A 27,076-nucleotide genomic window follows, 5' to 3' on the forward strand; every position below is an offset into this window, starting at 1 on the left:
TTTGAAGATCTATTTTGACCATTCAAAATTATCCATTTAAAATGTTGGTGGTACTTTTTCAGTAAGCGTACATGTCTACGCTACAACCTAGGAGTGGGATTCCCATCCCCTGTACACATGGGCAGCGGCAGCACAGGCTAGCCGCTCCAAGTATGTACCCACAGGGTTACAGTGGATTTGTACTCTGGGCAGCTACAGTGTTGCCACTGCCCATGCTACAGTAGCTACACTACTATTTTTAGCATGCTAGCTCAGATGTGAGCTAGCAAGAGTGTGTACGCAAGCTGGGAATCCACTTCTAGTTCGTACTGTAGACGTAGCCTTAAAGTAGAATGAAATTGAGGTACGTTGGTCAATTCTTCGTTTCAAAATACATTCACTTAAATTTTACATACTATCCTTGAAGTTAAAGTTGGCAGCATTTTGTTTGTTCATTGATACTATAATATTTGCTTTTAGGTCAGCATGATGGTCCTCTGCCCCGGCAGCATGCTGGGTTACTACCAGAGTCTCTTATTTGGGCATATATTGTGCAGCTCAGCTCTGCATTGAGGACCATTCATACAGCAGGATTAGCATGTCGAGTTATGGATCCAACAAAGATTCTAGTAACGGGCAAAACAAGGTAATGGAAAACAGCCTTTTCAAATTAGATTGTTGACTATTAAGATCTGTGTGCAATGATAGCTTTTAATTACATACCTCTGCCAGATATGGGGAAACAATTTAATAATTTGATTTAAATGTTTTATGTTGGCCCAAGATTAATGAAGTGGTAAAGGTTTGATGCTAGAAATCAAGTTCTACTAAATTAAGTTTAGAAGGATTTACATCTTGCCTTCTGAAAACATCCAGTAAGCAGCATGCATGTTTGTGGATCTATCCACTTAAGTTCTTACCTAGAAAGCTTTTAGCAGCAGCCGCATGTTATTTTAATAAAAAATTCTTAGTAAGCTAATTGGCAGCAGCAGAGCTTAGATGACTTTTTTTAAATCTTACCCTGTATTTTATATGATAAATGTCAGAAAAAAACTAATCATCAAAGATAAAATCTTACCAAATCTCTTCCCTATTTCCTGTTTGTTTCAAAGGTTACGAGTGAATTGTGTTGGAGTCTTTGATGTTTTAACATTTGATAACAGTCAGAATAATCCACTGGCACTAATGGCTCAGTTTCAGGTAGGATGATAATGCCAGGCTTGCTTTATAATAGGTTGATTACTGTTAGATAATATGTGCCAAGAACACCTCTTAATTCCATTTGAAACCTTAATTTTTATTAAGGCATAGACACTTTACATTTGTAGGCTTCAGTGTATATATATTTTTAACAATCTTTGGTATTGGCATATGTTTTTCTCCCTAAACTGTGTAAATTTATTTGTGATTTGTATATATGAGCTGTCATTTTGTTACTGTTGAAACTTCAGAAATAAGCTAGCACTTGTATATTGACAATAAGCAAAGCATAGGTCAGCTTACTTTGCAAAACCACAAAAATCAGAATTGGTTGGAATTGAGATTCCTTTTTAAAAGAAGGAAAAATCTTTTAAATTTAGTATGAAAACTTGAGTGAATACTGGAAAACAAATTTAGGATGTGATGTGCACACAAAGCTACTGCAGAATTGGGCGCATGTGTCATGTAGGGTTTTAATAGAAAATGAGGTCAATGAACAATTAATGGGTCCGTTGTACTTTTGTTTCTGCTTTCCATTTTCATGCTGTTATAGCCGGAATAGTTCAAAAGTAAGTGTGTGTACACTAAGGGCAAGATAGCTTAAAAAAAAAAGATTTTTAAAAATTTGTACTTGCACTCCGTCTCCTCTCCTCCCCCCATCTTTAAATGTGCTCACTACATCAGGATTTAAACAAGTATGACTTCTCCCACAAACCCATTTCCAACATTTATACACTCCACATACTTCCTGGATTAGGAAGACTCCCTTTAGAGTCAATGAGTGCTACACCATAATTATTTGGAGGACTTCTTTCCCTAACTCCCCCTTGGGGCTGATTACTCTGTCTTCAGAGCATTTTCATCTCCTGCCAGCATTGGGAGTGTAAGACCACAGTAGGGGAGTGTAAGACCACAGTAGGGAATTAGTCTTAGCTTATTTTCATTAAACAAGCTTAGTCAGTGAGAGAATTGCTTATTTATACATACATAGTAATAAATGGGAAGTTTGAATAAGCTGGTTTCTGCCTTGCTAAAACTCAAAACTACTTCTGAGAAATGTAGCAGCTTTTTGTTAGTGATAGAGTAAACAGCTCTCAGTGTACATTAACTTGTTTCTTATTTCTTCTTAGCTGGATATCTCCTGTTGTGTGTTCTTTGTAATCACTTAGTAGAAAAGAAATGGCTAATAAAATCCATTATCTATTCAGCCCTTTTTATTGCGACTCTCTATAGCTTTTCTTCCAAAAGCCTTGTCTGGTGGACCTACCACACATAAGCACTGCTTTCAACTTACGACTAATTGCTCAGTAGCCTGAGGATGTTAGTAGGCAAGAGTTGCCTGACTGGCATTTCTTTTAGACCTTTGTTAACATCAAGCTGCTCCTACTGTATTGCTGATCCAGAGAAGTACTGTTAGGTGTTTAGTGCAGGAGATGATGTAAATAGAGGCAGTCTATTACAGCTTGTCTCTTTGCACCCCTTCTGCCCCACTTTGCATCTTCAGAGCACCAAGACTGAGTTTCCATCTTGAACTTTACTAAAAGATGCATTTTATTTTCACTCTTCTGAGCAGGTGAGGTGGTAAAGTCTCCATTTGCCTGCCCCCCAACAACAATTTGGGGATACAACACAAATGAGAGAAGTGTTGTTGGCAATTTTGTTTAGGATTCCCAGTCACCCCCTACCTCTCATTCCCTCCAACAAAGAAAATTATAGAATGGCCACTTCGTTTCCTTCTCCCTCTCCCCCCTGAACTCCACTGGGATACTTGTGTCTCTTAAAAATGTAAAAAGTTACCTGTTGGCTTACTGCCCAGCCAATATGCATTTTCTTATTGCTCACTTCAGTGGCTGAAGGTTGTTTTTTTTTTGTAACTTTCTGGCTACATCCTGTTGTGCACACAGATAAGAAAGAGAGAAAGGAGGATAGAGACGGAAACAGAGGTCTGAGAAAGGAATTAATTATTTTTATGGTCTATTTTTCTTAGTCCTTTTTAGTCTTTCAGACACATGAATAGAGTGTGGTACACATTATTAAGTTACAAGTTAAAAATGTAGGCGATTGATAAGGGAAACTAAAGGAATCAAATATTTTGATTATGAATAGGAATAAAGAAGACAATAAGGATTTTTTTTTAATATATTAGGAACAAAAAAACTTAAGTCCGGTCCATTGCTAGATTTGAATAGGGATATAGAAAGCGTAGAAATGTTCAATAGACATTTCTATTCTGGAATTGGAGCAAAGCAGGAGGATGTATTCATCCCATATGGTGATGTAACCATCCCATATGATGTAGATGGAATCAAAAGTTTATCATCTGTAACCAAGGAGGATGCGATGCAGCCATCTGCTCAAATAAAATATATTCAAATCAACAGGCCCAAGTCAACTAGTTCTTTTAAGACTCATATAAGTTAAGAATTATCTGAACCACTAATGTTAACTTTTTAACAAGTCTTAGAAAAGTAGGAAAACTCCAAAGAATTGGAGAACTGCCAGTGTAGTTCTAATACTTAAAAAGGATGAAAGGGGTGACCCAGGGAATATAGACTAGTTAGCTGGGCAAAATAATGGAAAGGTTTAATTTGGGATTCTATTTTTAGCCTCTAATTCTTTGTTGAAGACCAATGCCCGTCAACTTGTTTTCATGAAAGGTTGGTCTTGTCAAACAAATCCATCTATCTATCTATCTTTCTATCTTTCTCATTTAATTTATTTATTTTATAAAATTATGAGCCTGGTAGATAAAAGCAGTTCTTTTGATATAATATACTTGGATTTCTCCAGGGAAAATCCCTGGTCTTTAGGCACAGCCCATCCTGCGAGGCAGTTATGTCTCTGAATGATGGACACACGAGGTACCTGTTCTGTCTTGGTGAGTGGCATGTTCCAGAGCACCGTGAAATTTGTAGGTCCTTCTCAAAGCAGACCCAGCACTCGAGAGGTGCATCTGAAGTTGTTGTTCAGTGAGACCTGTCTCCAAACCATGATCTCATGGGTCTAGCCCTTGGAAGTCCAGAGGGTTTCTAAGTTCTCCCTGCTCTCCACATTCAGACTGCCTGAAGACCATCCCAAACTGCTACCCTCCTCATCTGGGAAGTATAAAGATAGGTTGGGCTCTGACCACAGCTTTTCTAAGGAAAAGGGGGGGGAAATCGCTTTCCCCAGATCTAACTCTGAGGCCTTGTAAAATCATCAGGCTGTCAAAGGTGCCTCAAAAATTAGAAAAAGCTAAGAACTGGAGCTGGTACCAGCAGAATGGAACCACACACATTAGAAGCACTGACAGGTGCCTTTGCAATCATTTTAGCCTTCTCAGAACCAAGCAAATCAGAGAGGCCACTGGCAACCTCTGCACCAGGTAGAAGCCCTATCCCAGTACCAGCCGTTCTAGAGCTTCCTGCATTGGATCCATCATTGTCACCTCTGTGCTGACTGGCAGGCATATCACTAGGACCAGTGCGCTCATGCCTTTTGAAACCACACTCACCTCTGATGCCTACCAGATTCCTGACTCAGCAGCCGTGTTCCTCCTACCCTGGAGCCATGTGTCCTTTACACCTATGGGTCGAGCACTCCCCGTTCTGGAACATTCTTCCCTTTTGTCCTCTGACTCGTAGGGAGGTCACTCGGCCAGGTATCAAGACTCTGTGGTATTAGCTTCACTCAAGAGCTAAAGACCACCATATCCATGACCATTGCCTGAACCCAGTACCGATCCAGCCCGGTACCATTCAAACAGGGTATGTAGGGTATGTGTAGACCTTGGGGTCCTCAGTATTATCTGATACCAACTTCCCCACTTCACTCAGGGCACAGTCAGTCACCTTTATGCCACCATGTGGATTCGCCCCCACCATGTTCCTCGCAATGGACTCGGAAGCAGACTGTTCATCTAAGGTTACCGCTGAGGAACAGACAGCACCAGCATGACCCCGTGTTTGCCAGACATCTTGGCATCAGACCTGTCGGCTTCTTCCCCTGAAGATCATAAACTGTTTCAGGACCTCATGAGACTGGTGGGAATATCCTTAAATATCCCCACTGAGAAGGCGGTAGGACATACCACAAAAGCTTCTCTGTATTTTATGCTCATCAGTACTGGGACATATAGCAATCTCTATCAATAAGGGGCTATTGGAACCTGCAAAAGCCCTTTGGCAGACATGCCTCATTGGCACCAACATCCAAATGAGTAGATGATGGTACCAGCTCCTGGTTACCAGGTATGAACAATTTTATTCCTACCCGGTACTGGATCTCTGGTGGTTACAGCAGCCAACAAAAGAACTTGTCAGGGCCTCCAGAAATTGACCCCAAAAGTCAAGAAGCCAAGCCTATTGAAGTATTGGGCCGAAGTCCTATTCTACTTCGAGCCTCCAGATGAGGATCTGGAATGATCAGGAAGTATTCGCAAACTATGACCATATGAACTGTTGTGTTCTAAAGTGTGACAGGCTTCCTCAGGACTTGACACTGTCCTCAGCCAGAATGGTCTGAAAGACTTATGGTGACCAGAACTGTTCTGCAGGCTCCCTTGGATATGACACATTCAGCTTCCAGAGCAAAGTCAACCCTTTTTCCAGTTCAGACCACCTGATCTCTAGGGGCACAGATCGTGGTTCTTAAGGAGGAAACATTCTGGTCACATCTCCCTGCACTGGCACTGGCCAGAGAGCACATTTGACTTGGTGCCTGAGGACACGATACCAGTTACTTTGTGTTCTCTGCCCTCTCTTCCATTCGACAACAGTCTGGCTCACTTCCAACAGACCTGGTCCAACATCACCTGAGACCATTTGTTTTGGAGGTGGTCCAGAGAGGCTATGCTATCCAATTCCTCTCCCACGAGATCCTGCTTCAACAAGAAGTTCAGTCTCTTCTGCCTCCGGGTGCTATAGAAGTGACCCCTCAGCACAGGGGCAAGGGATTCTATTCAAGGTATTTCTTACATCCAACAAGTCAGGGTTGGGTTCTAGACTTCAGAGCTCTCAAGACCTATATCAAGAAGCTCGCACTCAAGCTGGTCTCCCTCGCATCCATCATTCCTTCCCTGGACCAGAAAAACTGGTATGCTGCCCTCAACCTCAAGGATGTGTACTTCCATACTGCAATTCATCTGGCTCACAAGAACTTGCTAAGGTTTGTGTTAAACCACAAACATTATCGATACCAAGTCTTGCCCTTCAGGCTTTCTACAGTGCCCTGCGTTTTCACCAATTGCCTCGTGGTGGTAGCAATTCATCTGAGGAGGACTGCCATCCAAGTCTTTCCATCCTTGATCAGGGGCTGGCTGGCCTGGGTCCACTCACAATCTCCGGTAAACAAACACGAAAAAATCTACGATTAAATTCCATCCAACCTTCGGAGCCAGGCTCAGTGTGGACACAGTGACTGTCTACCTGCTGTCCAACAGGTTTTGGCCTATGCAAGACTTTGGCTCCCACCTCCTGTCTCCACCCACTCATATGGATAAGGATCTGCCTCCAGCTGCTGAGTCTCATGGCAGCATCTACATTTGTTGTTCTATACGCAAGGCTCTTGTTCCAGTCATTTCAAACATGGCTTTACCGAGCTTGCATTCCAAAAAGACGCCACCTAGACAAACTGATGCTTCTCTCCCTGACAAACCTCCAGTTTCTGGATTGGTGAAAGGACCAGTGTAATGTATGAGGGGCGTTCCATTCAGCTCGCTCCCACCCACCCAGACACCCGCCCTCAGATTATCACTACCAATGCTTATTGCTTGGATGGGCCACACACATGGGCAAACCTTATGGTTTGAGGTCTGTGGTCTACTACAGAAAGGGCTTTGTTTATCAGTGGTTTAGAATTCAGGGCTGTGTACAGAGCATGTATAGCCCTTCCTTCCAGACATTCATGACTGCTCAAGTTTGGAAACATGGCAGCTGTCTTTTATCTGAACAAACAAGGAGGGGCCAGATCCCTGACCTTATACAAAGAGGTCACTCAGCTCTGGGATTTTGCCATTCAGCACATTACCTTGTCAGCAATCTATTTCTGGGGGCTGATAACATGAGGACAGATATCACGGAAGACTCTGTTCAGGCTGACTAACAGTGGTCACTCCAGAAGGATGTTCTTCAGGACATCTTTTGCCTTTGGGGGACTCCCCACACAGATCTCTTTGTGACTGCAGAGAACAAGTGTCCTCATTTTTGTTCATGAGGAGGCCACGTCCAGGCAGAGGCCTTCCTCCTCCCCTGACTATTGTATGCATTCCTTTCCATCCTTCTGCTGCTTCTAAAGACTTCATGGAAGATCAAACAAGAGAAATCCAGGGTTACCCTAATAGCCCTACTGAGGCCCAGGCAAACATGGTTCAGGGACCTCCACAACCTCACCGTTATCCCCAGTTCCCCTATCCTAGATCGCCAACCTTCTAGTCTGCAATGGGGTCGCTGTCTTGCATCAGAACCAGTATTCCCTCCACCTGATGATGTGGATGCTTGCTGGTTGATACCAGTGGAGTTGGCCTGCTTGCAGGAAGTCCTGAGCATCCCTATTAATAGCAGGAAGATTGCACTAGATCCCACTACCTCTCTAAATGGACTGGTTTACCAGTTGGGCCTTATGACATCAGACTTTTCCTATGCACTCTGGAATATGAGAGATTCTGACTACCCTGTACATCTGAAGAACTCTGGTCCCTCACTGTGCTCACTCCAGGTTCACCTTGCAGCCGTTTCTGCAGTCCACCTCCCTGTTGACCAGTTTTCTCCCACCTTATGATAAAAAAAGTTTAAGGGTATTTTGAAGATATTCCTATGGGTCAGAAATCAACCCCAACTTTGGATCTCCAATTTGGCCTTTTCAAAGTTTATGGACACCCACTCAACTAATGGCTGTATGCACTTTATGCACTACCTTTCAATGATAATGGCCTTCCTCTTGACAATTACATCTGCTAGGAGAGTTGGAAAACTGCAGACATTGATGGGAGGGGCACCTTGTACCATCAGTCATAAGGACAAAGTCTTTGAGACTGCATCCCAGATTTCTTCCCGAGGTAGTGTCTGAATTCCACATTAATGAAACCATCCACTTACCTGTATTCTTCCCCAAGTCTCACATGGGCAAATGGGAGCAGAGGCTGTGTGCTCTAAACGTATGCAGAGGGATTTTATTCTGCCTGGACAGAACAAAATTCTTCCAAAAATCGCCTGGGTTTTTTCTTGTCTGTGCAGAGGTTCAAAGGACAAACCATCTCTACTCAGAGAATTTCTAAGTGGATCGTTCAATACGTTGGGCTACTATAGTTGGTAGTATGATCTAACAGGTGCATGGCCAGCTCACCAGAGCTCGGTCCATCTCTGTGACTTGTTTAGCACACCTTCCTATTTGGAACATTTTACAGAGCAGCAACTTGGTCATCCATCCATTCACAAAACATTATGCACTAGTACAAGCAGGCAGGGGGGTGATACAAGCCTTAGAAGATCTGTCTTGAAATCCATTTTTACAGAGACTCCTTGTAACAGCCCTTGTAGGGGCTACTGCTATGGAGCCCACCTGACATACAATATATATGTGGGCTATCACTTGAAGAAAGCGATGACTTACCAGTATGGTAATGGATGTTCTTTGAGATGTGTAGTTCATATCATATTTCACATCCCACCTGCCATCCCTGCTACTTCAGAGTCCTGATGTCAGATAGTGGCGAAGGAACTGGGCTCAGTGGGGTGACTCCCCTCTTATGCCCTTGTAAGACGCACAAGGATAGTGAGGGTGCATGTGGTGCCCCGTGAATGCTGCTGACTAGAAAGTCTCTGACGCATGCGCACTGGATGTGCATTCACCTAACGTGGAATATGTATCTGGACTACACATCTCGAAGAATATTGGTTTCTGTACAGATCAGTAACAACGTAATCTTTTTTGTTTGTATAAGTCAATCCTTTTCTCCAGGTTGTTTAAGGTATACTAATGCTCACTGTGTCTTGTAAAGCTAATGTGTTCTGTCTGGAGATTCTCCATTTAATTATTTAGAAGTGTCCTCAGTTCAGACTGATAGGTCACTGAAACCTGCCAACAACTTCTTAATCAGCTGTAATGCAATGAATAAAACATATACCTGAGGGTCCCCCATAAGTCATATAAAGCATTGCCTTGTCTTCATTTACTATTTTATGTGTGTGGCACTTCTGTCATATGAAGAATTCTGTTTGATGCTACTTTTCATCAAGGTGTTAAGTGACAGGATATATACGATTAGAACCTGCACAGAATAAAATGCCACTCTCTTACACTAACCTCACCTACCTGTCCTGTTCAGTAGTTTCAGGCATTAGGCCCATAGCCTCTCTCACGGGAAATTACTCAAAGATTAAAAGGCTCAATGTTTTGCTGTTGCAAACCTTTTTGGAAAGAATCCATATTTTTTGGCAACTGAGATCGAGATGGTTTCACATGATTGATTAGGGTTAATCAACCTTGCATTATTCTATTGTAAGTGTCAGATATTCTGACAGTGGATGGTTTGGGTTATGAGATTATTGTATTTGCATCTCCTTCTCTCTGAATGCCATAGCCTTGCTGTTTTACTACTTCATTTAAAAAAACATACTTTACCGGAGGATATTCTTGGTATAACAAATAATCCTTGATAAATCATCCAGTAAGTTATAGCTGGAAGACTTGTCCTATTTGTCACCAGTTCATTCACTCTGCTGGGGTGGGATGTGGAAGGGGGTGGATGGAGAAAAGAAAACTCCTTCTTTCAAAGCTTCTGATGGCCACAAGAAAGGATCTTTCCCTTCTCGAGATAGAATTCTGCCCTGGCACTCTCCCTCTGTTAAAATTTAAATTGCAAAATAGAAATAGGCAGTTGACTGTTAACTGTTAATAAAAATGCATGTAATTCCTATCAGTTGCTACTAATATAGACTTCTGTTTTGTGCACACTAAACATATCTTGAAAAATTCTATTGATAATGTTGGCTTTAAAAAGCATTTACTTTAGATACTCATTTAAAAAAACAAAACTATTGCAAGTACTTTTTAAAAGTGCCATAGTAAAGTTGTTTGTTTTTTCTATTAGCAAGCAGATCTGATCTCACTAGGAAAAGTTGTGTTGGCGTTGGCTTGCAATTCTTTGTCAGGAATTCAGAGAGAAAATTTGCAGAAAGCTATGGAACTGGTGACAATCAACTATTCCTCTGATCTGAAGAATCTGATTTTGTAAGTTCAGTATCATAGCATGGATTGAAGCATGTTTTTGTTGCCGCTTTTTAAGTTGAAGGAAATTTGTTAATAGCAAAACATAAATGCAAGATAATATATAGCTGAAGGTACCAAATGAATAGCTCATATTTTCAGACACAAATAAGAGTTAAATTCTGTAGAGTGTCTTAAAATAATTTCAAATTAAAAATACAGCATTAAAAAGTGGTACTGAATTGTCTTCATAGTAGGTAAAAGGGGCCAACAAATACATTATTACCCTTGCTATAAAGTTGTCTCCGAATATATGTTCTACGGTATATGTAGTAAATATGAACTCCCATATTTCCTCAGTAAGTGGTGTTTAAGGTGTTCTGACCAAAATATCATAAAATCTTGTTTCAAGAGTCAGAGAAATAGCATATAAATAATTGGATTTGCATTAAGATCTTAACGTTTGTGTTCTACCTCTTTATACAAAGTATAGGCACACTTATTAGTTCCTGAAACTGTCCGTTTTTTTTATTAGTAGGGTTGCTGCCTTTCTGACCAGAGAGATAGGGTTTGGTTTTTTGTGTTCATAAATGTAGTCACTATTTTCCTCACCCACCCTTACAGTCAGAGAGAGAAAAAATGGGAGTATTTGTCCCCTGCTCCTCATTTGAAAAAAACATCACTTGAAAATTTACAGTCTGCATATATCTCCTACTTTTAATCCTGCCCTTTCTGGCATTGATCTACTTCTGCACTGCCATGTGAGTACTCTTTAGCTTACTGAGTGCTTTCTCTCAATGATTGACTGGAAACACAGCATATAGGTAAGTTACAACAAGCATTTTCTCTGCTGCTTCACTACTGCTGCTTGACATTTATATAAGAAAAACACAGTGGCAGCTTCAGAGCCAGATGCATGTTTAGTGCTCAAAATAGCATCTGAAGCAGAAAATAGGATCTGGTTAAAACAATATGGTGGCATCTCTGTTTAAATGTGATGTGTTCAATTAATCTATTTGTTTTTTTGGTAGGTATTTGCTGACTGACCAAAATAGGCTTCGCAGTGTAAATGATATCATGCCTATGATTGGTGCACGATTCTATACTCAACTGGATGCTGCTCAGATGAGAAACGATGTTATAGAGGAAGACCTTGCAAAGGTAAATCATTCCGTGGTAAAAGGTTGAACATAAGTATCCTACGGGGGGTAGATCTACAATCTATAAAGTTGAATCCTGTTCTTGTTGAGCTCTTGTTCAGTTTTGTCATTGACTTTTTGAGAACTAGAATTTAGTGCTAAATAAGAAATTCTAATGTTGAAATAAATACAGTACCTCAATAACTCATGCCTTTTGGGACAACGAAAGCATCTGACTGACCTGGGTGCTGGCTGTGTAGTCTTAACAAGTCAGAGCTTGAGGTCTGCCTAATTGATTGTAAACCTAAAAGCCTGGTGGCCAGTTCTCTGAGAGGTGATTAGTGCATGATAATGTGGGCTTTAGCTGAAGCACCCAGACTTCTGCTGAACCAACAGACTTAGGAGAAGCTAAGAGGCATTCTCTGTGCATTTCAATCCTTACCTTATAGAATGAAGATTCCCTTTCTGATTGAGTAGATATGATCTGCAGCACTTCAAAACATTTTCAATAGTTTGTATTAGAAATTGGCACAACTGCAAATACTACCCTTTGTTTGATTCCTCAGATTCAGATTCCATTACTCTTCTCCTTACCCCATATTAATTCCTTTTCAAACAAATGAAAAATAGTAGAGCTACTGGCTGTCACCCTCGCATCAACAAAATCAGTAGCTCATACTGTTCTACTTAGCAATACATGTCTTGATGGAATTTGATTGACTATCCGCTATACAGCTTCCAGGAGAAGTGTACATTCCTATTACTATATAATACTGCGATAGAGAGGGTTTAACTCTTCCTACTTTGATTACAAATCCCCAGCAAGATTCGGACCAAGATGCATGGTAGGAGGCTTTTGCATCTTCCCTGTCGTGTGACAAAACATGGACTAACTCAAATCTTCAGTCAAAGTGGGATATTAAGGTTTTAAGGCAGGGGTCTCAAACTCAAATGACCAGGAGGGCCACATGAGGAGTAGCTCATTGGCCCGAGGGCCGCATCACTGACACCCCCTCCCCCCGCTGCCCCAGGCCCTGCCCCCACTCCACCCCTTCCCCGAAGTCCCCACCCCAACTCCGCCCCCTCCCTGCCCCCAGAGGGTGCAGGAGGAGTGTGGCAGGGGCTCAGGGCAGGGAGTGCAGGAGGTGTGCAGGGTGCAACAGAGGGCTCAGGGCAGGGAGTTGGGGTGAGGGGTGCAGGGTGCAGCAGGGGGTTGGGGTGTGGGGTGCAGGCAGGGGACTCAGGGCAGGGGGTTGGGGTGCAGAAGGGGTGTGGGATGCAGCAGGGGATTGGGGTGCAGGCAGGGGGATCAGGGCAGGAAGTTGGGGGGTGGGATGCAGGAGGGCTTCGGGCTCCGGCCCGGAGCTGCTTACCTAAAGCGGCTCTGGGGTGGCAGTGGCACACACCGGGGCCAGGGCAGGCTGCCGGCCCTGGCCCTGCGCCCACACCCGCTCCGCGAAGCAGCTGGAACCATGTCCCTGCGTCCCCTGGGGGAGGAGGGATGCAGGGCTCCGTGCGCTGCTTGCTGCTCCTCCAGGTACCTCCCCCGAAGCTCCCATTGGCTGCGGTTCCCCGTTCCCGGCCAATGGGAGCTGTGGGGGGGCGGTGCCTGGAAACCAGGGCAACACACGGAGCCCTCTGCTCTCCCCCGGCCGCAGGGGCGTGATGCCAGCCGCTTCAGGGAGCGGCGTGGGGCTCGAGGGGGGCAATCCCGCGGGTGTAGTTTGCCCACCCCTGGCCTGGAGGTAGGCCGGGGGGGGGCGCGCGGGCCGCAGGAAATAGCCTCATGGGCCGCATGTTTCAGAACCCTGTTTTAAGGGCTTAAATCACAACTTTATGTCCTGTTTCCCTTAATCCCACTGCCCATACTGAGATTTTTTTAAAGGAGACAGTATGGCCTAGTGGAAAGAGCATTGAACCAGGATTCAGGAGATCTGGGTTCTATTTCAGATCTATGAAATATGGGTACCTGCATGGCCCCTCAATATGCCAACATTTTTATGGCTGACTTAGAACAATGCTTCCTCCGCTCTCGTCCCCTAATGCCCCTCCTCTACTTGCACTACATTGATGACATCTTCATCATCTGGACCCCTGGGAAGGAGGGCCTTGAGGAATTCCACCAAGATTTAAATGATTTCCACCCTATCATCAACCTCAGCCTGTACCAGTCCACACAAGAGGTCCACTTCCTAGACACTACAGTGCTAATAAGCGATGGTCACATAAAAACCACCCTATACCAGAAACCTACTGACCGATGTACTTACCTACATGCCTTCAGCTTTCATCCAGACCACATCAGACGATCCATTGTCTACAGCCAAGCTCTAAGATACAACCGCATTTGCGCCAATCCCTCAGACAGAGACAAACACCTACAGAATCTCTATCAAGCGTTCTTAAAACTGCAATACTCACCTGGTGAAGTGAAGAAACAGATTGACAGAGCCAGAAGGGTACCGAGAAGTCACCTATTACAAGACAAGCCCAACAAAGAAAATAACAGAACGCCACTTGCCGTCACCTACAGCCCCCAACTAAAACCTCTCCAGCGCATCGTCAAGGATCTACAACCTATCCTAAAGGACGATCCCTCACTCTCACAGACCTTGGGAGACAGGCCAGTCCTTGCTTACAGACATCCTCCCAACCTGAAGCAAATACTCACCAGCAACTACATACCACACAACAAAACCACCAACCCAGGAACCAAACCCTACTATAAACCCCGGTGCCAACTCTGTCCACATATCTATTCAAGAGACACCATCATAGGACCTAACCACATCAGCCATACCATCCGCGGCTCGTTCACCTGCACATCTACCAATGTGATATATGCCATCATGTGCCAGCAATGCCCCTCTGCCATGTACATTGGCCAAACCGGACAGTCTCTACGCAAAAGAATAAATGGACACAAATCTGACATCAGGAATCATAACCTTCAAAAACCAGTTGGAGAACACTTCAGTCTCTCTGGTCACTCAATAACAGACCTCAAAGTGGCAATTCTTCAACAAAAAAACTTCAAAAGCAGACTCCAACAAGAAACTGCAGAACTGGAATTAATTTGCAAACTGGACACCATCAAATTAGGCCTAAATAAAGACTGGGAGTTGTTGGGTCATTACAAAACCTAAACTTAATTTCTCCAATACTAATTTCTCCCTACTGTTACTCACACCTTCTTGTCAACTGTCTGTAATGGGCCTCTCTCTTACCACTTCAAAAGTTATTTTTCCTCCCTTGGTATCCTGCTGTTAATTGATTTATCTCATTAGACTGACCTAACACTTGGTAAAGCACCCCCATCCTTTCATGTATTTATACCTGCTCCTGTATTTTTTACTTCATACATCTGATGAAGTGGGTTCTAGCCCACGAAAGCATATGCCCAAATAAATTCGTTAGTCTCTAAGGTGCCACAAGGACTCCTAGTGTGGGTTTTTTTTAATTATTATTATTCCTGGCTCTGTCACTGGCGTGCTGGGTGCTTCGGTTTCCTCATCTGTAAAATGGGAATAATAAAACTGACCACCTATGTAAAGCATTTTGAAATCTACAGATAAAAGGTGCTATGTAATCATTAGGCATTTTTTTTTTTTAAATTTCTATATTTTGCATGCAAAACCTTGTAGCTGGACAAAGTAGGAGGCTGCACTGCCACTCCATAATCAGAGATTAATACAGTTACAGGATCAATACAAACTGTTCCACAGTATTCTAGGAGACTGAGAAGTATAAATCTTTTCGTCCCTTTTCTTCTTGTCTTTCAAATCAAGCTGTCTCACTAATGTATTACAGTATGACTTCATTTCCAAATTTAGGACCCAGTTCTGCCAACCTTACTCATGTTGAGTAGTAAATTACTTCAGGAGTAATCCTACTGAAATCAGTGGCACTGTGTGTGGAGTAAGCTGCTACGCCACATGAGTGTGGATGGCAGTAACTGGGTCTTGAGATGCTTAATAATGGCATATTATTAGAATCTTTTATCCTTCTGGAAGCCTGATTTGAAAAGCTTCTACTTAAATAAAATATGCATGTATCCACAATGTATTGTAAACTAGGATACAGTCAGAACAATTTTTTTCTCTCACTCTCTGTGGGGATGGAAAGCAGTGTGTGAAATGGATTATCAGCTATATATGTAATAAAAAAAAAAAAACACAAATTGCAGTGGTTCTATACTTTGTGTTGATTTTGTTGCTGTCTTTGAGATGGTGTTAGGATTTCAGCTACTTTAGTTATACACATTTGTTTATAGCTTTCCTCTTGAACAGATGTGCTTTGTGTCTAAACTGGTCTTGGATCTGATACTTATTAGGAATTTGGATTGCAATCTGATTTACCAGTCTTACCAAACACCTTTTACTCATGGTAAATGGTACTAATGGCCAGCAAAAAAAAAAAAAAAAAAAAAAAAAGTGTGAGAAGAAAACAAAACAATCTAAATTGAATGCCCAGATAACCAAGATAAAAGAGGAGGGGCATGAAGCAACTAGGAAATTTAGCATTTTCTTCTTCTGTGGTCCTGATGTCCAGACCTTGCTCCTGCTCCATCTTAAAACCCAGTATACTTTTTTTAAAGTAGCCACCCTATGGTATCCTATACCAATGGGGTAGCTGGAGTCTGCATCGGTGCATGGAGGCAATGAAGCTGATAGTCTAGCCCTTGCTGGGGTAGAAAGAAACATGGCCTTGGTGCTGGCCAGACTGGAGATTTGCAGGAAGAAAATGAAGTACAAAGATCAATAACACTATGACTTTGGGTATGCAGTGCCATGTGTCGATGAATCTATTTCTAGAAAATGTAAACCATCTTCATTGAAATTAATCTGATGGGTCTTTGCAATTTTGTTGTACAAGATCAGTTTTGCTGCATTGAGGCTTTTGCGTGCACCAGTGTCTTAAGTTTTGTGTTTCTTCCCAACTTTAAACTAATCATACATTTCTTGTGTTATAGGAGGTGCAGAATGGAAGGTTGTTTAGGCTTCTAGCAAAACTGGGAACAATCAATGAGAGACCAGAGTAAGGGATGCGATACTTTTTTTTCATAGTACAGTCTCTAAAATCCAATTTATACTTCAAGATTTCTACCCTCAGATATGATCTGAATAATCCTATCTCCAATTATGCCTCTGAAGAAGTGAGAAGTAAAGACACCTTGAGGCAATGAGTTAAAATTCTGATTAAAATAGCCTAACTTAAACAAAAGAAAAATATTCCTATCTTAACATATATATTTGTATTTCTTTACCATATATTTAGCATATATATTGTATTTGGGGTTTATTATGCTTGAGAGCACATATACAAGGCTATGGCTTACCTCAACACGTAATTATAGTAAAGTGTTTCAAAAGAGTTTGAATGGGCATAGTTTTGTGCTGATTATCTGTCAGATGCTAATATGAAACAACATACTTTTCACTGGCCTATTTTCAAAATCAGTTAATAGACTGTTAGGTAACTGCAGATTTGAGTTACAGTATAACTGGTTTTTAGCATTCGGCTGGTAACTTTGATGGTTTTCCTTCCAATCCCTTTTCTGCAGGCTTTTAGTAAACATTTAACTTCAGGTACTTTAGCTGAGCAACTCTGGATAAAGCTTCTTATATCTTTGTGATAGGAAGAAAATACTACTACTTGGTAGTAGGTTTGTTATGTAGCAGAGCTTAGATAGACAGTGTTTATTCTGAAGAGTTAATGAGCATATGCATCTCTTTAACTCTTGATTGCTAATGTCAAGCTTTGTTTTGCACCAGATTTCAGAAAGACCCAACTTGGTCAGAAACTGGAGACCGATATCTACTGAAGCTCTTTCGGGATCATCTTTTCCATCAGGTGACAGAAGCGGGCACTCCTTGGATTGACCTCAGTCACATTATCTCATGTCTTAACAAGGTAACCTGTATCTGTGTTCTTTCTTGAATGAAAGCTTCATCAAATCATTCTTTAATGTGATGTTCCACTGTTGAAAGAAAATGGATGCGTCACTCATATGCTAATTCTGTTGATTTAGCTGATATTTTTCTAATCGGGATGAGAACAGATTATCCAGTAAATTAGCATGTAACCTTCATGGATATTTTAAATAGAAGTACTAAATTGGGAATTAATTAAAGAGTGATGTACAGTGGCCCCTTTTTGTCATGCTAAAGGATAGCCTAAAGGGACCCTAAAAGTCCTGTAATCAACTAGGTATGATTCTCCTGGCACAAGCACAGTGGAAGACCACCATAAGGCTGTCTCCTGAAGATGCCCTCACACAACCTGCTGTTGGGGGTTTGCCAGGGAAGGGCAGGGCAGGGCTGGGGGTGAAAGGGTTGTATCCGGAGGGGTGCCACAGCATGCAGTGCTGCACGGATTCCAAGACACCATGGCTTGTCTAAGTTATGCTAGAGTCCTTTCCAGCCCCCAGATAGCTCAGCAGTGGTAGGGTGCATAACTGGTTTAAAGAGGCTGCTTGCAGTATTCTAAGATTTTAGTTGCATCATTGGCAAAACTTTAGTTGAGCACTCCCATGAATGGCAGCTGAGGAAAATCTTTCTTATGCCATAAATGAAATAAAGAACATAAACTTACTTTTTCCCTGCAGCTTGTACTTCAACTTCGCAGATGTTTTACCAAACTTTAGCAATCCAAAACCACCTTTCTTTTCCAGAAAAGTTTGACCATACTCAGATCCTTAGATACTAGCAACTACTAGTTAACTTCAGCCAAAACTTCCACTAAATTATTGGTGGCTCTTCACCTATCTGGCCACTGGGTTACTCCCTTAATCTCCTTTTACTTTTAATTTCGTTTTATCAGTCCCTTTAAATCCTGATTTAAAGGGATTGATGAGGCTAAGTAAAGGAGATTAGGGGAATGTGTGCTAATGGCCAAGTGAAAATTAAAGGAATGTATGCTGATGCTCAAACAGGAGGTGAGGAGCTACAGCAATTTTGGGGGATGTAATTCTGTAAGTCAGGGGAAAGAATATATTGCAGAATATTGTGTGCTAGAAACTTCTGTGGCTTATCCTCAAAACAAATGGTTAGTTCTAGGGTTGTGGACCCATAATGCAAAGAATCACTATCTAGGGCTGAAGGACCTCAATACCTTGGCAGCAAAGGCACTCTAAAAAGCACTCTTAAACTTCAGAAAGCAGCATGTTGGAAAACGGATCCTAGTAAAATGGGGTATCTGTGCTTCATACTTCGCTCTTGAAATGTCCTTGTTAGATTCAAACTTATTCAAGTATCGTAAGGGGAAGGAACTTTTATATCCGAGTGCGACATTTTTGTGCACCTATTTACCTAAGAACCAGTGGAAGAAAGCCACATGTAGTGAGGTACATGGTCAATAGCATGGCTTTGTTTGTTGTTTATCAGCAGTGTTTCAAATCCAGTAGGATGACTCAAATTACACGTGTACAGCACTTATCTGAACAACAAATAGAAGATCATACATAGCATTTATAGTTAGTATTTTGTCCTCAAACTGTTTTTGGCAAATCAATCCTAATAACCCCCTCGGAGAAGTGTTGCGGGGTGGTGGTGGCAGTATTATACCCATTTTACAGGAATAGAAAACAAATCAGGCTCTCTGCATTAGTTTGCCTGAAGCCTCACACAACACTGAGGCTAGAATTTGGGAGGTTGTAGCTTTTATTGCTATGAGTTCAGACCAGTATGCTGCACCTTTCTTTCTTTCTACAAGATGTTTTCTTAGTCTTGCTCCTGCGAACACCCAATTAAACAAGAACTCGGTGGCTAACCTAGTTCTCCTTTTCCTCTATTCAATCAGGCATAACAGTACATTTATCTGTTTCCATAGCATTCCTCACCATATTATCTAAAAATCTGCTAGTATTCCCATCATCCCCTGGGGTATGTTTCCAAAGTGTTGCGCTATATACCATAATACAGACAGTGAAGCCTGTCTTTGGACAAGAGAGTTTGAGGTACAAAACAAATGTTGAAGTCTCTTAAACTATTTTCAAAAGAAAGCAGCACCCATTGTACTTAGCAAAGAGTCTGCGAGTTACAAATCAATGAACACCTCTTGCAGTGTATATATTTTACAAAAAGTACACAATTTAAAGTTCCCCTGGAGATTTCTACACCACTTACTTTGATATTTCTACCAGCATTAGTGACACAAGTTGTGTGGAGGCCAGTTGAAGATTAGTTAATTTCCATGCTGCTTCAATGGTAGTTTAATCAGTCAGAAGAAAAACTTGAGATGTTTGTTGGGGAAAAAAAGTTTTTCTTCTGACAGCCTGTATTAACTGTCTGTCAGCGATCAGGATTAGATAATGTCTGCATTTTAGACTGAGAAAAAGGAGGATACCTTACAAAAAACTTGAGCCAGTTAATTTTGTTCCCACCTTCACTGGCCACTAGCCAGTTTGAATTTGGAAGTTAGTTTCAGCTGTTGCAGAGCACAGGAATAGGCAGCCAAAATTGCTCAGATGCTAATACTTCCCTGTAATTTTGTTTAAAATGCCAAAGATCATCCCTCCTTACTGGTCCATTTGATGAACCTGTCAGGTAACTTGCACAGAAATTCAGTGATGTGGCTCAGGCCTATATAGAGATTATCCCTCCCTAGCTTGCTTGGTTCTTTTAAGGGGGGCTGGTATTTCAGAAGGATTGGACCAAGTTCTCATCTTCTTCTGCAATGTTATTTTAACTGATAGTTCTTGACCATGAATCCGATTCAGGGTCAGATTTGAGTTTAAACATTTTCAAACCTGTGATTAGTCAACAGGCTGTATATGCTGAAAGAGAAGAACCTTGCCCTTTCTGTGAATCATACTCTCACAAGCTTGCTAAAAACCTGATTGTTTTTATGTTTAAGAAAATGATTGTATTGCCATTGCTTCACATTTTCTTTTGCATTCTTGTTACAGTTAGATGCTGGTGTGCCAGAAAAAATAAGCCTCATTTCCAGAGACGAGAAGAGTGTACTTGTGGTAACTTACAGCGATTTAAAACGCTGCTTTGAAAATACTTTTCAAGAACTAATTGCAGCCGCAAATGGTCAGTTGTAGTCTTTGCTGAAAGCATGCAGGACATTGCTGAGGAACTTAACCAATAGCAAATTGCACTACAGCTGAACTGTTGTTGTCATCTCATTTCATATTTGGGAAACAAACAGGAGATGAGCAAAGCTGCTTGCACTTCAGTCAGGTACACTGTTACTTGAAGGGAAGAATGTTTCATTTATCCTAGAGCTATGGCTGCCATAGGAGGCTTTATCTGTGAAGAATTTATTTTAGATTAAGGAACACATCAGGTGCATGATGTTCCTGCTTTTATTTTTTCCACTTGTATATGCACTAATTTTAATTTTTTTAAGACTTTTCTGATCTCTGATGTTTTGCCACATTGTATACTTATTAAGGGAAACTCTTTGCAAGGACATTTCTGGGATACATTTTTGTCACTGAGGATATTGCTCAATTTATTCATTTTGATATTATTTGCACCCAGAATAGCATAAAGGACCAGGGAAATAATTTCATAGAAATTGTGTTCTATAAATGAGAGTTTAGTTTGTAATCTCTGTAAAAGTGTGTTGTATGCGAGCTCTGTATGCCACCCACTGTTAGTTAACAAACCAACCAGAAGATGCATATTTAAAAAAAAAAAATCAAGTATCAGTGAATTGACATGTATAAAATCCCCTCTCATTTAAGCCTTGTCTAAGCAAAGTGACAGAATAGCAACCTTTGAAACACCTATAATTTAAGGGGCATATCAAATTTGCTCTAAACACAACCAGCGCCTTTAAAAACTGTTTGTATGTTTTCCTGCTAGTCAGCTGCATTTACATTTATGCAATTTTTTTAACAGAATTTTTTTAAAGAAATTGTGTTAAATGCCTGAAGTTTCAGGAGTGTATTACTTTAGGTTATTTACAGTATAATTTTTGTATAAAGTTCTGTTCTTTGAACCACAGCTTTATTATGGTACTCTACACTGGATACAGAAACAAAGACACTGTTAAGAAGATTAACTAAACACAGCAGTTGTCTGGCATCAAGAGCTTTTGAAGTTTTACAACCTGAATCTGGAGGGATAATGATCTGCTGTGCCTTTGCAGTCACTGCTTAGCCCAAAGTAATATTACTTTTGATAATACTCAACACATGAATATTCCTGAAGTAATTCAGTCTGGAATTTTCCTCCTCAATTAACTTTCTAATATTTGGACATGCAGTTGTCTCCAAACTTGGGTATTCCTGGGATTTATAGTAAAAGATAAACACCTACACTTTGATATTGAAGACTGCCAAATATGTAGGAATTTCCTTTCTTAAAGCAGTAGTGAAGACTGTATCTATCCTTTCCCAGCACTGAATATTTTAATAGCACTGGGTGCTCACCATGAAGAAAATGTGGAAACTCAAAAGGTCAGGACAGACTCTAAGCACTTGCAACTGATGTTACTGACATCAATTTTAATAATTCTCAATATTTGTAGTTTTCAGAGAAGTTTTTAATATTTCTCTGTCCACTTTTATAAGCTTTAAAATGATTCTCCGCCTTGAGACTTGCATCAAGAAAAGCAACTCTCTTCACATCGAAAGCTTTGAAGACTAGGGACGTGCTTTACATATTTTAGAAAATGTGGTTGAGTCCGCATTTGGTAGCATCAGTTGTTGAGTTAAAAATCAATTGTTGCATTTGATCTGAATGAATTTTAAAAGTAACATAATGTTTAATATTCAAAGGATGACAATTGCCACAATATTGTTCTTTTTAATGTAAAAAGAACAGGAACTTTGAGAAGTGAACATGCAAAACAGTCTTTTATCATTAGCTCATGTATTTGAGGAAGAGCAGCTGTCTTTTATATGTTTTTTGACAAATCATATTGTAATTCTTTTGTACAAAAAAGAAGTACTTGTATACTAGAAGAAATATGAAATGCTTAATTTATAAGCGGGCTGAGGTTTTTTCCAGTATTGTTTTCTTTGAAAATGAAAGGGGATCATCTGTTCAGTTGTGGGGTTTGGGAACCTTTGGAACATTTAATTTGTGGACCAATATTTTGTGAAAGTTAAGGCAGGGGTAAAATAGGGCTTGAATTCTCATCCTTCCTAGACCAGCAAACCATCCTCTGTGAGACAAGTCTAGAATGCAAACTTACATGTATTTGCATAATGTCAGTTTGCTTCAGCCCCTAGTAACCTCAGGACTTGGTTTAAAAAATAAAAAAATAAAAATAAAAAGTAGACAGCGAATAAGTTTTCATAAGTAACTAATGTCAGCCAGAAAACATTTGGTGTCAGGTAATACATAAAAGAAATAATTGTTGAGCTTTGTTTTCTATTTATTTCATTTGGTCCATATTTGGGAATGATTTGAACAGTCTGAAGTTCTGCATGGGTGTTTTTTGGGGAGAGCCCTTCTAGCACATTTTAATTCCATTAAGAAGGTTGTCCTAAAGTTATAATCTCTTCCATTCCGAAGAAGAGCTGTATGTGTATAGTTAAAAAAACAAAAACCACCCAGGACATACCCTGCCATGTGGGAAATTGTGATCTTCCTATCTTTACAGCTAAAAGCACAGAAAGGACAACCTTTGAAATCATGTGATCTTGGTCATTTTAATTTTTGTACCTGTTTTTAAATTCTGTCTATGTATTTACTACACTGTAAATGTTTTGAGGGTACCTATGTATTTTTTTTTTTTTTTTTTTTTGGCCCTTGTTTCAGTAATTCAAATGTCAACAGCTTTCCCTAAAAAGCACCAGTATGTTAAGTTCTGTCATGATCCCAATATGTTACCCATCTTTAATCCTGTTTTCATTCTTCATATGTACAGCAGTATTTTTAATAAAGAATACCAGAAATAACGTAGCCTTCTTTTGAGCATGCTAAGTGCTGTAGTTGGGTAGTGCTTTTCACATCTTAAGTATTGGAAGTATATTGCATTCCATCATATTCCTTTTGTATTTCAGTCTGTAAATGACTCCAGCACAGGGTTGTAACAATCATGACTTGCAAACTGCATTTAATGTTTTTTACTTACAGTAAATCACATGGCCTACAATTTCTAGATACTGTTCACTAGACATAGTAATGTGCATTTCCTTAACTTCCAAGTCAAAGTAGTAGCTCCTTTTTGCTTGTATTAAATCAGGTCCACATTACTAGATTAGCCCTAATTCTGAGAAACTGTATTAAAAATACCTTTACGTCCATGTTTATTAAGCTCTCTTGTCCAATGACAATATGTATGTTAGCTTCTCTGAAAATTACACATGGGATAACTGACCTCTTTGATGCCCAGAATTATTTGTTCTGTATTGTTAACCAGCAAAAGTGACTTACTGGTGGGGTAAAGTCCTCTGTACCCATACCCCCCATGCCACATGTTTATGTAATTGTACAGTCATGAAAATTTTGTAAAATACATGTGAAATTGTCAATATCTTTGGTTTTTTTCCTTGCATAAACTTAATCTGGACTGTTGGTCCCTTAAATTGCATTATTGCTTTAGAAAGTTTATTTTGCATATATGACTAAAATAAAACTGCAGCAAGCTTGCTTGGTGCACTCTTCTCAAAAGTTCAGAAGGTAGGAAGCAGTTTTCTATATGGTAAACTTTCTAATTTACATTTAAGAAGTGTGTTGAAGGACCACATATGCCTATAGGAGTACACCCATGTCTTGTCTGTTCCAGAATGCACATAGCAACACTGGTCAGTAACTTGCAGAATCCAGTCATGCAATAAGTTTTTTGGTAAAACTGGAGTAATACTTACATATATTTGTTATGCACCCATCCACAAATGTCACCTGGTGACAGTTTAAAGTGTGCTTTCAGTCTGAACTTGGATGGTTTGTTTTTGAAAAACTTTATTTTTTGTAACAACTAGAGCGGGGATCGGCAACCTTTGGCACATGGCCTGCCAGGGAAAGCCCCTGGCAGGCCAGGCCGGTTTGTTTACCTGCAGTGTCCGCAGGTTCGGCCGATCGCAGCTCCCACTGGCCGTGGTTCGCTGTCTCAGGCATTGGCTGCGGGAAGGGTGGCCAGCACATCCCTCAGCCCGCGCTGCTTCCTGCAGCCCCCATTGGCCGGGACAGCGAACCGCAGCCAGTGGGAGCTGCAATTGGCCGAACCTGTGGATGCGGCAAGTAAACAGCCTGACCCGGCCCACCAGAGGCTTACCCTGGCGGGCCGCGGGCCGAAGGTTGTTGATCTCTGAACTAGAGCATGAATTTTTAAGTTAATGTGAAACAAAATCTAAAATCAGCTTTTTGACTGACTATCGTAATGCAGCAGTGCACCTTCTTCAGCATTTCTCATGTCTGAACGCCAAGGAAAGGTGGCGAATATGTGGAATGTTTGTTTAGCGTACTTGGAAAATGAATGGTCATTAAGTAGCCCTCAGAATTACTCTGTCCATACTTGAGTTTGAATTAGAATTTTAAAAGGAACATAATGTGGAAATGAACAACTTTCATTTGAGAACCTGTTGTAGGTAGCCACAACTGCTTCAGTAATTTGTGCTACTGCTAGCATACATTAGTTATTATATTAGTATTCTACTTTAAATCCTTAATGCACAGTAGTAGGTACAAGACTTTTTATCCTCCAGATGTGGCCTCACCAGTGCCGAACAGAGGGGAATAATCACTTCCCTCGATCTGCTGGCAGTGCTCCTAGTAATGTAGCCCAATATGCCATTGGCCTTCTTGGCAACAAGGGCACACTGCTGACTCATATCCAGCTTCTCATTCACTAATCTCCAGGTCCTTTTCTGCAGAACTGCTGCTTAGCCAGTCGGTCGCCAGCCTCTAGTGGTGCATGGGATTCTTCCATCCTAAGTGCAGGACTCTGTACTTGTCCTTATTGAACCTCATCAGATTTCTTTTGGCCCAATCCTCCAATTTGTGTTGGTCACTCTGGACCCTATCCCTACCCTCCTGCATATCTACCTCCTTCCTCCCCCCCCCCCGCCACGTTCAGGGTCATCTGCAAACTTGCTGAGGGTGCAATCCATCCCATCCAGATCATTAATAAAGATGTTGAACACAACCGGCCCCAGGATCAACCCTTGGGGCACTCCGCTTGATACCAACTGCCAACTAGACATCGAGCTGTTGATCGCTACCCGTTGAGCCCGACAATCTAGCCAGCTTTCTATCCACCTTATAATCCATTCATCCAGCCCATACTTTTTAAACTATTTTTAACCATACTATTTACCCCTTTGGAGCCCCTAAAATTTAATAAACAACTGGATGGAAAAAGAGAACAACACTGCTAGGGTCATATGATTATATAACTAGTGCTGTGCCCTTGTTCCTCCCCACTAAAAACTAGATTGTCTCCAGTGGCCTTCCACCTAGAGGCCTAGCTAGTCTAAACGTTAGCAGTAAGAACCAGTGAATGAACTGAGAAATATTCAAGATGGAATGAATTTAGCATTTTGATTTCTATACTTTAATCTTGTTTTTTATTCAGACAGTATTATCCTCAGTGTGTGGCCTTTAAGGATGTAGTGAGCATATTTCGCTTCAAATTAAATCATATTGTGGCCAAATTAAACTGTTTTATTGGATGTGGGAGGAGGAAGTAAAATAGAAGATAGTAAATACACACCACTCCCCTGCACTATTACTACTTTCCATGTGTATAAGAACATTTTATGACTTTACTGCTGATAAATGTGAAGTTCTTGGGCTAGCCAGGTGTAACAAGAACAGTAGTACACAGCCTATTTCCTTCAGTTCAGTACTAGTCTGTTTTCATAAATTTGTTCAGAAGTACTGACATGCTGCATTAGACCACTTAGCCAATCTAGTCCAGTATTCTGTTACTAACAGTGGCTAGTACCAGCTGCTTCAAAGGAAGGCACAAGAAACCCTGCAGTAGGCTGTCAAGGGAAAACCCTGTCCCTGAGGGAAGGTTTCTTGCTAACCCCCGTTAGTTAGAAGTTTGTTTAAGCCTTGAAGCATGAGGGTTTGTATCCTTTCCAAAACTCTAATTTAAAGGGTGAAAAAGCTATTCTTGTATTCCATCTAAATGTCCAATCTGTTTCTGCATCCTGCTAAACTGTAGCCTCAATCTCCTGTTCCCTTCTCTATGGCAAACACGCATTGTCTTTTCAATCTTTTTTCATATGAAATTGTTTCATGTACTTAATTATTCTTGGAACCCAGCACTGAACCAACCACCTGTTTCTTCATGGGTTTTTTGTTTTCTTTTTTGAGTGGGTGACCAGAACTGAACACAGTATTCCAGGTGAGGTTGTTACTGATTTATATAATAGCATTTTCCATATTCTCCAGCCTATTCCTTATGCATAAGTTTCCTTTTTGCCCTCAGGCTGCATATTGATAACTGGTCTCAATTGAGCTGTCCACAATACCTAGGTCTCTTTCCTGAGCTGATAGCTAATTTAGCATAGTAAGGTGTGTGAATAGCCCAAATTATTGCCTCCAATATGCATTTGCCAACACTGAACTTAATATTCATTGTAATGCCCATTCACTAAACTTGATTAGATCCCTCTGCAGTGCTTCGCTCTTCTCCCAGCTTGAGCAAACACATGCAAG

At 41.0% G+C, this 27,076-nt stretch overlaps 1 protein-coding gene across 1 annotated transcript in view; it reads left to right on the top strand.

Annotated features, from left to right (window-relative positions):
- The window catches only part of LOC113406810 (PAN2-PAN3 deadenylation complex subunit PAN3-like), a 113,405-nt gene extending 91,241 nt beyond the window's left edge, over positions 1–22,164 (top strand). The window contains exons 13-19 of the mRNA XM_026653556.2: positions 460–625; positions 1,092–1,179; positions 10,247–10,386; positions 11,394–11,523; positions 16,474–16,538; positions 17,276–17,414; positions 20,410–22,164. Of these exons, the coding sequence (XP_026509341.1) occupies positions 460–625; positions 1,092–1,179; positions 10,247–10,386; positions 11,394–11,523; positions 16,474–16,538; positions 17,276–17,414; positions 20,410–20,550 (869 nt within the window). The 3' untranslated portion in view covers positions 20,551–22,164. The remainder of the gene's footprint in view (positions 1–459; positions 626–1,091; positions 1,180–10,246; positions 10,387–11,393; positions 11,524–16,473; positions 16,539–17,275; positions 17,415–20,409) is intronic.
- Positions 22,165–27,076: the final 4,912 nt, after the last annotated feature.

Source organism: Terrapene carolina, unplaced genomic scaffold, assembly GCF_002925995.2.
Source record: "Terrapene carolina triunguis isolate 2854851 unplaced genomic scaffold, T_m_triunguis-2.0 Scaffold141, whole genome shotgun sequence".
NCBI classification, from domain to species: Eukaryota; Metazoa; Chordata; order Testudines; family Emydidae; genus Terrapene; species Terrapene triunguis.